A 12,468-nucleotide genomic window follows, 5' to 3' on the forward strand; every position below is an offset into this window, starting at 1 on the left:
TAGCATAAAAATTAAAGTTGATTGTTTATTTGAAACAATGTCTTTTGCATTGTGACTCTATAGATGTAAGTTAATTAGAATATTGAATAAACAAAAAATGAAGCATATTCAAGTTTAATAGGATTCTTCTATGTTGAACTATCTAATAGATTAAATTTAGCTTACATTTTTATATTCTATGATATATTTGTTACTACAATAACATGATATTTCTTTGGAAGTTGGTGGTTTGTTTTACAATTAGGAGTTCTTGATAACTTTGTTCTTTTGAACTTGTATGTCCTTGCAATACATTGATCTCCATACTTATTGGGCTATTGGCAACAATCAAGTGTACTTTTGTTTCCAATGTTGAGGATGTTATGTTGTTTGGAGTGTTATTTGTTTTCATAAGCTATAGCGTCTTTGAGCCCAAATGTAGGGGAGCTTCATCTTATAGGGCAATGTTGCTCTCACCTTCTAATCATATTACTATGGGCTATAGTGGATAATATTGTATTTAGAGTCTTTTGTGTGACCTTCTTCTATTCCTACATTGCAAGTGTTTTTATCAAACCACCTCAAGAATCATCTTGTTTTGATCAACATTTGATAACTTTGCATCTTGCAACACATTCTCTAGACCAATTGTACACCTAACTTGCATACTCAAGCAAGGCTCTTTAACCTCTAGAGTTGTGTCACAATAATTCAGTATGTTGATGGTAGTTGTAATCAGTGACGAGCTAATATTTGTCAGCAATGGTAGAAACATTTCTATTTTTTCTTTTGCTTTAATCTTCATTTACTTCTATAAAACTTTCTTGTCCTTGAAATTTTTTTCTCTCCTTGCCTTCTTTAATTTGGCAGTTCATTAATTCATAATATTAGCGTTGAAATTATCTCCTTCAAAGTGAACAACTCTTTAATAAAGATTTGAATGACTTACGATTTTCTTATTAAAATGACGACATCAAGCAATCTACCTTCTCCACTTTCTCTTTGATGAACCACTCAAACAAGATGGATGTGTTTGAGGTGTTCATCATGGTTTCTTGCTTTGCAATCTATCTTGTCTATTGGTCGTTGCCCTCAAGGTATGTTGCTTATGTAGATATTGTACGTTGTTTCTTGGCATTTTTTACATAGAGGCTTGTTACCTTCTTTAATCGCTAATGCCTAATCAATGGAATCCACATTGATTCTATGTTCTTATTAGTACACCCTAATGTAGTCTACATAAACCATTTAATCTATTTTTTCTATTAAACTTCCAACTTAATGTTTATCACTGCTACTTAAATAAAATAAAAATCCAACAAAAATAAAAATATGAGGTAAAATAACAAGAAAGATTAGGATTCAAGTATCACATATCTCCTTGTGTAAAAATATAGAATTGGTTTGGATAGGTCTATTCTACTTCCTCCATTGGCTCTTGGTTTCTACCCATTGAGGACATTGTCATTGTTCTACTAACCAACTTGTCTTATTTGATAGTTAACAAAATTCTTCTTCTTCATCTATGAATCCTACAACAAAGTTGTAACACACGAGTATCTCTGACAACTTAGGCTCAAGCCTCTTCTTTTGGCTAATTAAGACAATTTTTATTGTTTTGTTGCCATAGATGGTCACCAAGTTGTTGTTCCAATTTTGGTTAATCTTTACATCAATCAACCAAGGATAATCTAATAGCATATTATATGCCTCATTTACCTCTTTTTTCTTAATTACAATCAAAGTGATTAGGTAATAAATATCATGTATATAAATCTTTTCATTATAGATCATTTTAATTGATCCTTTTAGTGATCAAATTAACACTTGACTCACCATCAAACAACATGTTGTTCTAGGTCTTGTTGCCATCCTGCATTGATAATACATTTAGTTCTTGGTTAACATCTATTGCCAAATTAATCACTGTTTTTTCTTACCTAACAAACTTGCTTTAAACTTTGTTGTTTGCATTAGGTCTAAATTCAAACTTATATTAGTCTTTTATTTTAGAAATATATAAGCCTTGACATAATCCATAATATTTGAAGCCATATTTAGTAGTTGTGCAAGCAAGATAGTAATGGAATTGTTTAATATTTGTCTTCTTATCACCTTTATAAATTATTCCTTCTTATGTTTACTAAAACTTCTTTCTAAAGATTTTTCATATATTGGGTGGTTTGTCTTGATGGTATAGTTCAAAGCATCCAAGTTTGAGAATTATTTCTTGTAATTCTTCAAAAGTTCTTTTTTAAGAATATTTTCATGTATAGAACTTACTTGACTTAGAGCCTTTTCTTTTGCTTTCTATTCTTTAGCTTCCTTCAATTGATCCTTTTTGAGGGCTCCAATCATTAAATTTTTGATCTACTCTTCTATATTCCAATCTTAATATAGACCTTGTAAGATTTGTGCACCCTAATTTCTTCTTATATTAAACAAAAGTCATGCATTTTGGCACTGCACCCAAATTATATCAGCCATGTCTATTGGGTTTTTAGGCTCATCCAATCATTTGATTTCTACATTACTAACATAGTGATTTGATTTTTTGTTCTTTTACTCCATATTGATTAGAAATTGATTATATAAATGCATTTTTGAGAAATTCTACCATCTATCTCATGGTTTATGATACATGAATTATCCATTTGGTCTTAGACTGAATCCACTTGCATGATTTGTAACTTTGTGTAGATTAGGTGGTCTTAGACACTTGAGGTTTTAGTTACATGAATTCACTACTAGTTGTTAGAAATAAATCAGTAATGCTTGTCATTATGTGTGAGCTTCTTGCTTATATAGCAAAACTTTCTTGGTCCCTCTTATAGATTGGCTTGTTTAATAGATGTACTTCTAATCCTACTGGAAAATTCACTCTTTTACATCTTATGAATTAGGAAAATAACTCACTTGTGAATTTAGGACAAAAAATTTACTTGTGAATTTAGATACAAAAAATCTAGTGCCAAAAAAATATAATTTAGGATTAATTAGTGTAGAAAATCTTAGATAAATAGAAAGAATTGTATTGGTAGTAGAATTATGTCTTGCTGTATGAATACTAGTGTGAAATTATTGGATAATTATGATTTCTAGTTCTGGATAGTGCAAGAATTCCTTGTTGGTTTTAGGCTTTTTGTTCACCATCTGATTTTATAACTTACTTTACAATAAATAATGGGGGGGGGGGTGTTTGTTGTTTTCTATCTACTAAAAATGGTGGGAAGAAGTTAATAGGAGAAGTTGGGTTTTTTTGGGAAAGTGCAACCAAGGTGTTGGATGACAGTGTTGGCTGCATAGTTTCCAGCTCGGATGCATTCTGCCAAGTTTTTTCCAAACACTAGCTGGGCCATGAATCCTCCCACAAATGCATCCCCTGCAGCATTTGTGTCCACCAGCTTCTCCTTGGGCAATGACAGTACAGGGAACATCAACAGCTGACAACCCCCCGGAAATACCCCTGTAAGTCCTCATAATAATACACACAATTAATTAAAAAGTAGTAGTAATAATATTAAGTATGAAAATAAATCTATACCAGACATGTTATCATCATTTTGGTGAACAGGAAGGAGATCATGTTCAACCCATGTTGGAATACATGGGGTTTTAGCACCCCCCCCCCCCCCCATCTCCCCTGTTCCTTTAATTTTGGTTGAGTTTATAGATTGATTTCATTTATGGTATTACCTTGCCATTATCAGCAACAACCACAGGATCAACACCTTGAGTGATGACTACAATCCTTTTGTGGGTGCCGCAAATTTTGGGCAAGGCAGCCATCTTCAAAGCTATCCTTCCCAGATCTGTTGTACTCCACCCTTGCACCCTTCCAAATGCCTTGGCCTCTGCCTCATTCCCAAACATGTAGTCTACATATCTGCTTTGCACATGTTCCATAACCAGATCATATATAGTAAGAAAACAAGAATTTTCAAATTAAAAAACCATAAAATAAAACCTAACTAAAAATAAACTGTCAGCACTAACTCTGTCACTTTAACATCCCAAATCAATCACATATGTACCACCACCACACTTCTCCAACATATCCCTTCATTCAATTATATCATGAAATTTTATGATAAATAAAATTTTAAAAGTCCATGGATGTATAAAGATATGGTACGAATATTTTTATTATTATCATTTTATTACAATGTTATTTTGGATGCATGATTAAGTGCACATTACTAACGGGAAGGCTGCCATGAGAGGATCTTTAAAACGCTCACAAACAAATGAGGCAGACAAGTTCATCATAAAGGTCTGCCAAAGATTATTAAAAGCAATAAGTTAAGGCGTGATCACAACTTAAATGAATTATTTTTTTTCATTTTTTCTTGTTGGTAATTAAAATGTGAATATAGAAAGTAGTAATGATAACAATAATAACAACAATAACAACAACAATCTCAATGATCTTTTATTTACAAACAAGAAATTTAGACAAACAATTAAAAAAATAAAATCAGACATTATTTTGAAGAATCATCCATTTCTATCCTAAAAGCAAAATCAAAAATGTAATTCAAAACTTGAGTAATACTTTTCCTGTTGCTGCAGCATGCTTGGCAACAAGCATCAAAGATTCAGGAGATACAGTAAGAAAAAATCCAGCACTGTAGAAATATTGTGCCTTTTCAACTGCATATAAATTCACTTTTGCTGCTAAGTATGATTTGAGAATCATATTTTTTGCTGTGTATATATATATATATATATTCATGAAGATTTATATGAATACATACATAGTAAAATATACATGCAACTCACCTAATGCCCAAGTTTCTGATTTTCTCATATGCTCAATTTTGTACATTCCTGCAGCTGCCAAATATGCTACTAATGATCTAACAACAACCAAAAACAAAAAAAAAAAAAGAAGCAAAAAAACAAAAAAGAATCAAACCAAATGAAATCAAATAAGGAAATCTACATACTTAACTGTTTTAAATGCCAATACATTTCATTCTGCCATATCATTTATTATTTTCATTTTATTTTTATACTTTTATATTTCTGAAAGTTGAAAAAATCAATTATATAGTATTGACCTTTCATCACCTACAACAAGAACAGCACAAGAACCAGTTGCAGCACTAGGATCCTCATGATAGGCTACCTTCAACAATGTCATCACAAACATGAACAGATTTCAGTGCTTTTTTAATTGTAAGATTTTATTAATGAATACAATTCTTGAAATGATTTCCCAATGAAAAACACAAGTAACGGTTCTGAAATAGTATATGGTTATGTTAATTTATATTATAATGTGTAACTTACATTAACTCCTTCTAAAGTAATAAGTCTTTCCATCTTGTCTCCAAATTCATCTTTCCCAATCCCACCCACAAAAGTTGTTGCTTTTGATTTTTGCAACAGCCACTACATTCCACATTGCATAGCAGATCTTGTTATATCAATATCAAGAACTTTAAAAGCAAGAAAAATGAAAAATTAGCCTTGCACTGAATTTTATCTTACAATGATAATGAATAGCATGATTAAAAAATAAAAATCATGCTCAAAAGGTATGTGCTACAAAAAACTATAAATAAGTAAATAAATAAAAATATAAAGTTGAAATAAATATTGTACTTGTGCAATCCTGATTGAATTTTGAGTTGCACCTGCAGGAAAGTGTCAATTTTTTAACACATTGTTATGGACATTAAATCTTATGATTATAGAGTAAATTTTATGAATAACAGTATTTAGAAATTAAATAATCATCAATAATAATGTTGTATAATTGCTATGTGTTACCTCCAGGCACAAAACTTGTACTTGATTTTTGGGCCAATTCTTTGTACCTACATTTTAAAATCAAAGATATTCTTTAGAATTTCAATGATATATGAATATGTGTGTGAATATATATATATATATATATGTAGGTTCAACAGATGGTCAAACTAAAAGCTTCAAATGTTACAAATGCATTTGATATGTTCACATGCATCAGAATTTGTAATAAAATCAGAATCTGAAACTTGAGGTTTGCAACTTTGAGACATGTCAACTTGCATGAAATTTGATTATTGTGCAGAAATAGCACCAACACTTACATGTTCATGTGTTTTTCTTCAGCTAAAACTGCATTATTCAACTTCACTCCATATCTGTACTCAAAACATAATTTGAATCACAAATCAATATTCAAGTAATGTTTATGGAAATATTTTGTGTTGAAGTTAAAATTCAACAGCAATACTTTCAACCCCTGATAAATGTTAAGGAATTGCAATCTTTTAGATGAAATCCATTTCATAATAACCAGCTTTGTTGTTTGTCACTATTATCACCATAATTCATAAAATAACTAATTAATTTGAGAATATTATTTTGTGGTATAACATTGGTAACTTGATTGTCAAGGTGGAAGGAGCTAAAGATTTTGAATTTTGGAACACGATTCAAGGACTTGTAACAACAGAATCGGGACGTGCAATAGACTTTTAAAAATAAAGCTGCTCTATGTCATTTTTAAAAACCTAATTTTCTTTAGTTTTTTAATTGATTTGATGTTGTACTTGACATAAATAATAACAAAAAAATGTTCAGTTTTGATCAGTTCTGCTCCTCTACAGATATCATTTCACACCCACTTTAGAATGCTATCAATTTTAGGTATTAGATTGTACTATGAGACAAAAATACATTTAAAATATAGTTATTTAATCCAAACATAAGTGACCGTAAAACGGGGTGTAGCTTGAAAGACAGAAGACAGGCAACTTACTTAGCAAGGAATGCTTTGTCAACAACAGCAGATACATCGAGGAGAGGGTTGCCCATGCCAAACAGGACCCCCTCTGGCGGGTCCTCTCGTAATCTTCACAAACATTGCAACACAACAGGCACAAACCACCCATCAATATTGACAAGGTCACCGAGTTCAAAGGAGGTACCGGTATCAAAAATCCTTTCCTACAACCTAAATCTGCAATCCAACTTTACACGCACTCTTCCAAGCATGCTCTATTCTCAAGACCCTGACATATTCCTCATGCAGCTTAAGGTTTGCCTAACGTATCTTTTCCTCCTCTCGTGTACAGTTCTACACCACATTTGCTCTCCTTTGCAATTCTTGTCCTGTCTAGCAGTATTCCACCTTAAATGTACCTCTTAAATCAGATCAATCAGTAATCTCTATATGCCTATATATTGTATATAAATTCGGATTTCAATGGGAAAGATGTCATCCTGTATCAATAATCTTTTGGGTAGAGCAGCTTGCTGCACAGTTGCAAGAAAGAGGCTGCAAGATATCTGCAAAAATCGGAGTGGTCTTTTTCTGAGACATATAACTATTCAGTAAGAAAGCTGCCACCACGTGTTAAATTGATGGATTGGTGGCGATACCTTCTGCTGTTGCTGTGGCACAGCGTCATTGAATCGAGTAGTTCCAGTTGAAGTACTGAACATATGTGCCAAAAGTGATGAGCGACAGCAGATTAAGTGTCACGATTGTTGTTACAATCGAAGGGGAAAGGTCCTGTCTGCTCAACCAGCGTTATGGCTACTGATCGCCATTGTCAAGTCTTTTTTATGATGTTCACTTATATCGAAATTGATGGCAAACCGATCGCTAAATGCTTGAACAGTTCGGAGGCTATTGTAAAGAAGAACAAAAGAAGTAGTTGAGGGTCATAAGAATTTGGATTTAGAGTAATGAGAAGACTTCTGAATTGTTGTTCCACGCAGATAAGGTTGAAGAGCAGCAGGGAAAGAGAACGAAAGAGAAACCTTACATCCTAAGCCCTCACTACTTGGGACACAATGTCAATTATTCATGAATCTAAAATTAGGTCAGTGATCATCAAGTTGTCAAATTTACCACTGACATACAGTAGGATCCGAATACACTGCCCATGTTCCGAACCAAAACCGAAAACTCCGCTGCAGTCTAGACTAACCTCATTCTCCAACACTACCACGCCAATACTATACCACATTCGGATCAGGGTCATGGGGGAAGAGAGTCAAACTACACGGAATGTAAATGTTCACAATCAGAGGTGCGCAGTCTGCGAGAGGTGATGCGTCTCATGAAGCTGCCATCCCTATGAATTGTTTGTAATTCACAGATGAGAGGAGTTTACAAAAGTGCATGAGCAACAGAATGAGGTGTTCATGAAACTAAGGACCTGGCTTTACAAAAAAACTTACGGAGGCCTTGAGCTTGATGAATCGTTACGACAACCCGTTTGAAGTAGACTTCATTGAGTAAAAAAATTAGTCGAAAATAGTGAAAGAAATAAAGATAGAAATTCCAAATCTCTGCACCTTCTTGTATGACTTCTTAAGTTCGGATCTCACTTCAGAACTCAAGGGAGAAACGGAGCATCAAGCTGGACTATCCAAATTGTAAACAATTCGGGGTTTGTACCTCCGTGTTGAGGTTTTGAGAAGAGATATGATAGATGAGAATCCAATTCATTACTCCTTTTCAAGACAAGTCGAGAGCCAATTATCGAGTGATTAACTATCGAATAAAAGTTTACAATTGAACCTATGAAGAAGCCTAGCTAAACTGCGGAACGTTCAATAGTAGAAGAAACAGTGAATTCAAATCCTGGAAATTGAATCCAGGCTCAATAATACGAGGAAGCAATGTAAAACGATTCTTTTGAAGCAGCAGCAAAGAAGACGAAAGAGAAGAAACGTCGAAACAAAACACAAAATATTGCTTTTAAAATAAGGTTTCTCTTTGTTCGAGACCTACCCAAAACATCTCATGTTGTGGGAAGAGGTTGGGTCAAAGAGGAATGTAGGAGCTGGTGCTGAAACTTATCGCGCAGGAGCCTCCTCGTACAGCGGATGATGATGACACATTGAACCCCAACATTAATCGCCACCTGCTCTTGGTTGTATTATGGGATGACGACGATGCATGAGGAGAAATACGGGACAGAGTGGTAGAAATATTAGCCATGGCTCATCGAAAGGGTGGCATCTCTCGCAGCCTCATTAAACTGCTGCTGCAAACTACTTTGACGTCATATACTCGTTCTCTGTTATAACGGACTCCTGCATACTGTCACTAAGTTGAATAATATTCCATCAAATTATTAAGTTTGATTTCTGATTTATGAAAATTTTCTCGATCCTGCATGTACTTTCTAATGTATCATCATCTCATGGGCTTCATATCTTACTAGACTAAATATTCAACTACAAAATCCATGAAAAATTGGCTCGAGAATCATCTGCATGGCCATATTGAAAAATTCACGGATGGGCAGGGTAAAGGACGTGTTAATAAGGTTTACTTTTACAGAGCTTGGAAGAGAAGGAGTAACAGGAAGGGAACAGGGAATAAAAAGGAGTCGCAGGATGGAAATCCAGAATACCATCAAGCCCTAAATCTACATCTCAGAACCGACACATTTTCACAACAGGCTACAAATAACTGTTCACCTCTCACACAAATGACTATGGTAGAGTGAAAAAAAATATAGTGTGATGACCTTCCGTTTAAGACAAGATAGAAAAACTTGCGACAACTGGAAAGCTTAATATAACCTAATTTGAAATATGTCTAGACACCCAAGTCACTAAATTGCCCTGCAGAAAAGTTGCCAAGGATAGTATGTTACATAATATACTAATCTTAGAGTCAGCACACGATGGACTGGGACGAAAGGAATACACATGACCCGGTTGGATTTTGCTGAAGACCATACACATCTAGTTTTACTCGAACAAAACAATCATGCAAAGTAGAGAAGTTTGTGATTACCGAATGCTGAAGCAGCTCTGCTTTTGTATTCCTCCAAAGTCGCTCGGGAACTGTGCTGCCAGCTTTTTGCTCTATCGGAGTGGATTTCACAGCCACTCCATTATCTCCGCAGTGGCATGTGCGTATTGAGTGATCAAATTTCACCGACGCGAACCTGTCCTAACTAGATGCAACGGAGGAAAAAAGCTCGCCTAATTCGGAGGTACACAGAATTTTCCAAACAAAATAATCTGAAACGTGGTAAAGTGTCTGAAAAAATCATTGACCTTCCAGACTGCTACCTTCTTCGAAACTGGAACCGAAAAACCGAAACCCTCCGTCACTGGATAATATTGACTTTGGAGTAGTACCTGCTCTGCTTCCAGTAACGCATTGCACGCTTGCTCCTGTGATATTCTCTCCATGCGCCGTTAATGGGATAGGCCGGTCCGGGATACTGGGCAATGTCTGACAATTCTCCAAGATTCGCAAAGCGCTTGTCATGTTGGGCCTGCATGCTACCAGAGGATGTGCACACAACAGCGCAAGCATCACAAATCTCTCCATGTCCTCCGCCGGTCCTCGGAGTCCCATCCTCGCATCCAACACCTCGTTCCATTTCCCCGCCTTCACCAGAGCCCACGCCCAGTCAGTGATGAGGGTGAAGTCCCCAACTTCATTCAGCGCTTTGCGGCCACTGATGAGCTCCAGCAATACCACGCCAAAGCTGTACACATCGCTCTTCTCCGTCAACTGCCCATACATAGTGTACTCTGGTGCCACATACCCAAATGTTCCCGCAGCTCGAGTGGACACATGTGTCACACCTTCGGGAGTAAATCTCGCCAGCCCGAAGTCAGCAACACAGGCATTGTATTCAGCATCCAGCAGGATGTTGCTGCTCTTGATATCCCGGTGCAAAATGGCAGGTTGCAAGCCATGGTGCAGATAGTCGAGACCTCTAGCAACACCGATGGCAATTCTCTGCCGTGTGAGCCAATCTAAAGATGGCTTGCTGGGTTTTAAGACATCCTGGAGGCTCCCGTTTGGCAGGTAGTCCATGATGATCATGCGTTGGTGGCCCTCAACCACTCCTCTACTCGCCACACAGCATCCTCGCAGCACCACAAGGTTTCTATGGCGTACGCTGGAGATCATCTCCACTTCGTGCACGAAATCTTTGTCCCCTGCTGGTGAACAATTCTTGAATCTCTGCAGCCACAGACACAGAAGGAATGCTCCTACAATTTAAAGATGGCACCACTTTCACTAACCGAACTACACCTTAGCAACCCCAGATGGTAGATCAATTCTGATGCTGGAGTCATCCTGACTCAGATGAACTTGTAAAATGCAAAAAAAATATGGCACACCTTTATGGCAACTTCCACGCCGCTTGTCAAGACCCCTTTGTACACATTTCCATAAGCACCAGAGCCGAGAATCATCTCCCGTGAAAAGTTGCAAGTAGCAGCTTTGATTTCCTCAACGGTGAAGATGATAGACCCCTCCCCAGTTCGCATGGACCCTTCCAGGAGGTCAATATTCCTCTTTACCATAGCTTTCTCCTCAGCAAGCTTGCGACGGCGGTGCTTATAGTAGAAACTCAGTGCAACCGCAAAGCTCAATAGTGCGATGACTACGGTGCCCAATGCTATATAGATGTCCATCAAATTCCTACTGCCCTTGGAAATTGGGAAGATGGAGAACATACACGCCGCGGTATTGGGGTCAAGAGGCCCTGCTCTGTTGATCATGGCAGCCACATACATACTAGAATAATTCTGACACCCTCGTTTCACACCGCTGAGATTGAAGGCTTGCAAATCGGCCGTCAAGCTCGCCACCTGCTTGAAACACGCTTGGCAGTTCTTGTTTTGACGAGAATTCGCTTCTTCCAGAACTCCTGCACATCTCTGCTGCACCGAGCTGAAGGAAACGTACTGGGAGGCGATTGTTGCAAAATCAGAGGATCGTTGAATACCTTGGCAATTGTCTGTTCCCCTAGACAAAATGGAGGGCAACTCATCTTCGCATCTGGTGACATTAACATCAGCTCCCAGATAGATAAGATGCGCCCTGTAGCCTTGGAGACAGGCTGGAACAACCTCAGGAGGCAGCTGAAAGAAGGAGGTGTTGCGGAGATAGGCTGCAAGCAACATCTCTAAGCCATTCAGGAGAATCACGCATTGACTGCCAGTATCCCGAGCTTGCTCTGCCACCGTCGGGAACTTGTCCAGCACGGTGAAGTCCAGCGGACACTCGAGGGTTCCTGGTTGCTGACCAAATGCACCCGCAGAGATCAAGACCATCGCAACCAGCTTCCTCCAGACCCATAGCCAAGTCCCTGGCTTAATTGCCATAAGGCCTAGATTCGCCCACTGGCGCGATTTCTTCAGCATAGGATTGCGGAGTAAGGCAAGGAATGTCACTAGAATCGATGCTACTTCTCAACTTACCCTGCTCGTCCAAGTTTTACTCAAAAGGAGCCTGCCGTAGAACCTGACCAACCTTCAGGGTTGCATCCACGATGCTCATCCTAAACGTCACAGCATCATTGTAGTACCTGCTAAAGAAAAATACCCTAAACTTGTGTGCATATTGAAGTGATGTAAACACATTCCAATATTTAAGCAGCTCTCATTTTGCTTAAATTTGATATTATCAACTTCACACTGGTTTATTTCAACTGAATATAGATGCACCAGGACAGGGAACAAGCTTTCTGTCACCTGCCTTTGATCACCTGCAGC

The 12,468-nt window shown here is 37.1% G+C and overlaps 2 protein-coding genes across 10 annotated transcripts; both read right to left on the reverse strand.

Annotated features, from left to right (window-relative positions):
* Positions 1–2,945: 2,945 nt before the first annotated feature.
* LOC112285743 (adenosine kinase) lies at positions 2,946–8,852 on the reverse strand. 7 transcript variants are annotated; one of them, XM_073535799.1, is made up of 13 exons: positions 8,720–8,851; positions 7,117–7,263; positions 6,734–6,826; positions 6,060–6,113; positions 5,758–5,804; positions 5,590–5,621; positions 5,275–5,376; positions 5,043–5,110; positions 4,762–4,838; positions 4,535–4,632; positions 4,175–4,254; positions 3,676–3,865; positions 2,946–3,422 (listed from the first exon to the last, which is right to left on the reverse strand). In XM_073535799.1, the coding sequence occupies exons 3-13, from the start codon at positions 6,787–6,789 to the stop codon at positions 3,216–3,218; spliced, it is 1,011 nt and encodes a 336-aa protein (XP_073391900.1). In that variant the 5' UTR covers positions 6,790–6,826; positions 7,117–7,263; positions 8,720–8,851; the 3' UTR covers positions 2,946–3,215. The 7 variants fall into 7 exon arrangements, with proteins under 7 accessions (XP_073391900.1, XP_090108894.1, XP_090108893.1 ...); XM_090252768.1 differs by lacking the exon at positions 7,117–7,263 and adding an exon at positions 7,357–7,411 and having other exon boundaries at positions 4,762–4,809; positions 5,053–5,110; positions 8,720–8,847; XM_090252767.1 differs by lacking the exon at positions 7,117–7,263 and adding an exon at positions 7,357–7,411 and having other exon boundaries at positions 4,762–4,815; positions 5,053–5,110; positions 8,720–8,847.
* Positions 8,412–12,468, reverse strand: LOC112285742 (putative LRR receptor-like serine/threonine-protein kinase RKF3). 3 transcript variants are annotated; one of them, XR_016504625.1, is made up of 3 exons: positions 11,089–12,467; positions 9,737–10,927; positions 8,412–9,203 (listed from the first exon to the last, which is right to left on the reverse strand). XR_016504625.1 is itself a non-coding variant. In XM_024526825.3 (2 exons), the coding sequence occupies exons 1-2, from the start codon at positions 12,115–12,117 to the stop codon at positions 9,995–9,997; spliced, it is 1,962 nt and encodes a 653-aa protein (XP_024382593.1). In that variant the 5' UTR covers positions 12,118–12,468; the 3' UTR covers positions 8,412–9,994. The 3 variants fall into 3 exon arrangements, 1 of the variants encoding a protein (XP_024382593.1); XR_016504624.1 differs by having other exon boundaries at positions 8,412–9,561; XM_024526825.3 differs by having other exon boundaries at positions 8,412–10,927; positions 11,089–12,468.

The sequence above is a fragment of the Physcomitrium patens genome, chromosome 8 (genome assembly GCF_059467195.1).
Source record: "Physcomitrium patens ecotype Gransden chromosome 8, ASM5946719v1, whole genome shotgun sequence".
In the NCBI taxonomy this organism is placed as follows: domain Eukaryota; kingdom Viridiplantae; phylum Streptophyta; class Bryopsida; order Funariales; family Funariaceae; genus Physcomitrium; species Physcomitrium patens.

Excerpts from the sequence above, each read along its gene's own strand:
- LOC112285743 (XM_073535795.1), bottom strand. The coding sequence starts at position 7,385 with ATGACGCTGTGCCACAGCAACAGCAGAAG. Across the intron at positions 4,839-5,042 it reads CTTGTTGTAGGTGATGAAAG|ATCATTAGTAGCATATTTGG; the intron begins GTCAATACTATA and ends GGTTGTTGTTAG. Across the intron at positions 3,423-3,675 it reads TTGTTGCTGATAATGGCAAG|CTGTTGATGTTCCCTGTACT; the intron begins GTAATACCATAA and ends GGGGGTTGTCAG.
- LOC112285742 (XM_024526825.3), bottom strand. The coding sequence starts at position 12,117 with ATGCTGAAGAAATCGCGCCAGTGGGCGAATCTAGGCCTTATGGCAATT. Across the intron at positions 10,928-11,088 it reads GCGTGGAAGTTGCCATAAAG|AGATTCAAGAATTGTTCACC; the intron begins GTGTGCCATATT and ends CTGTGGCTGCAG.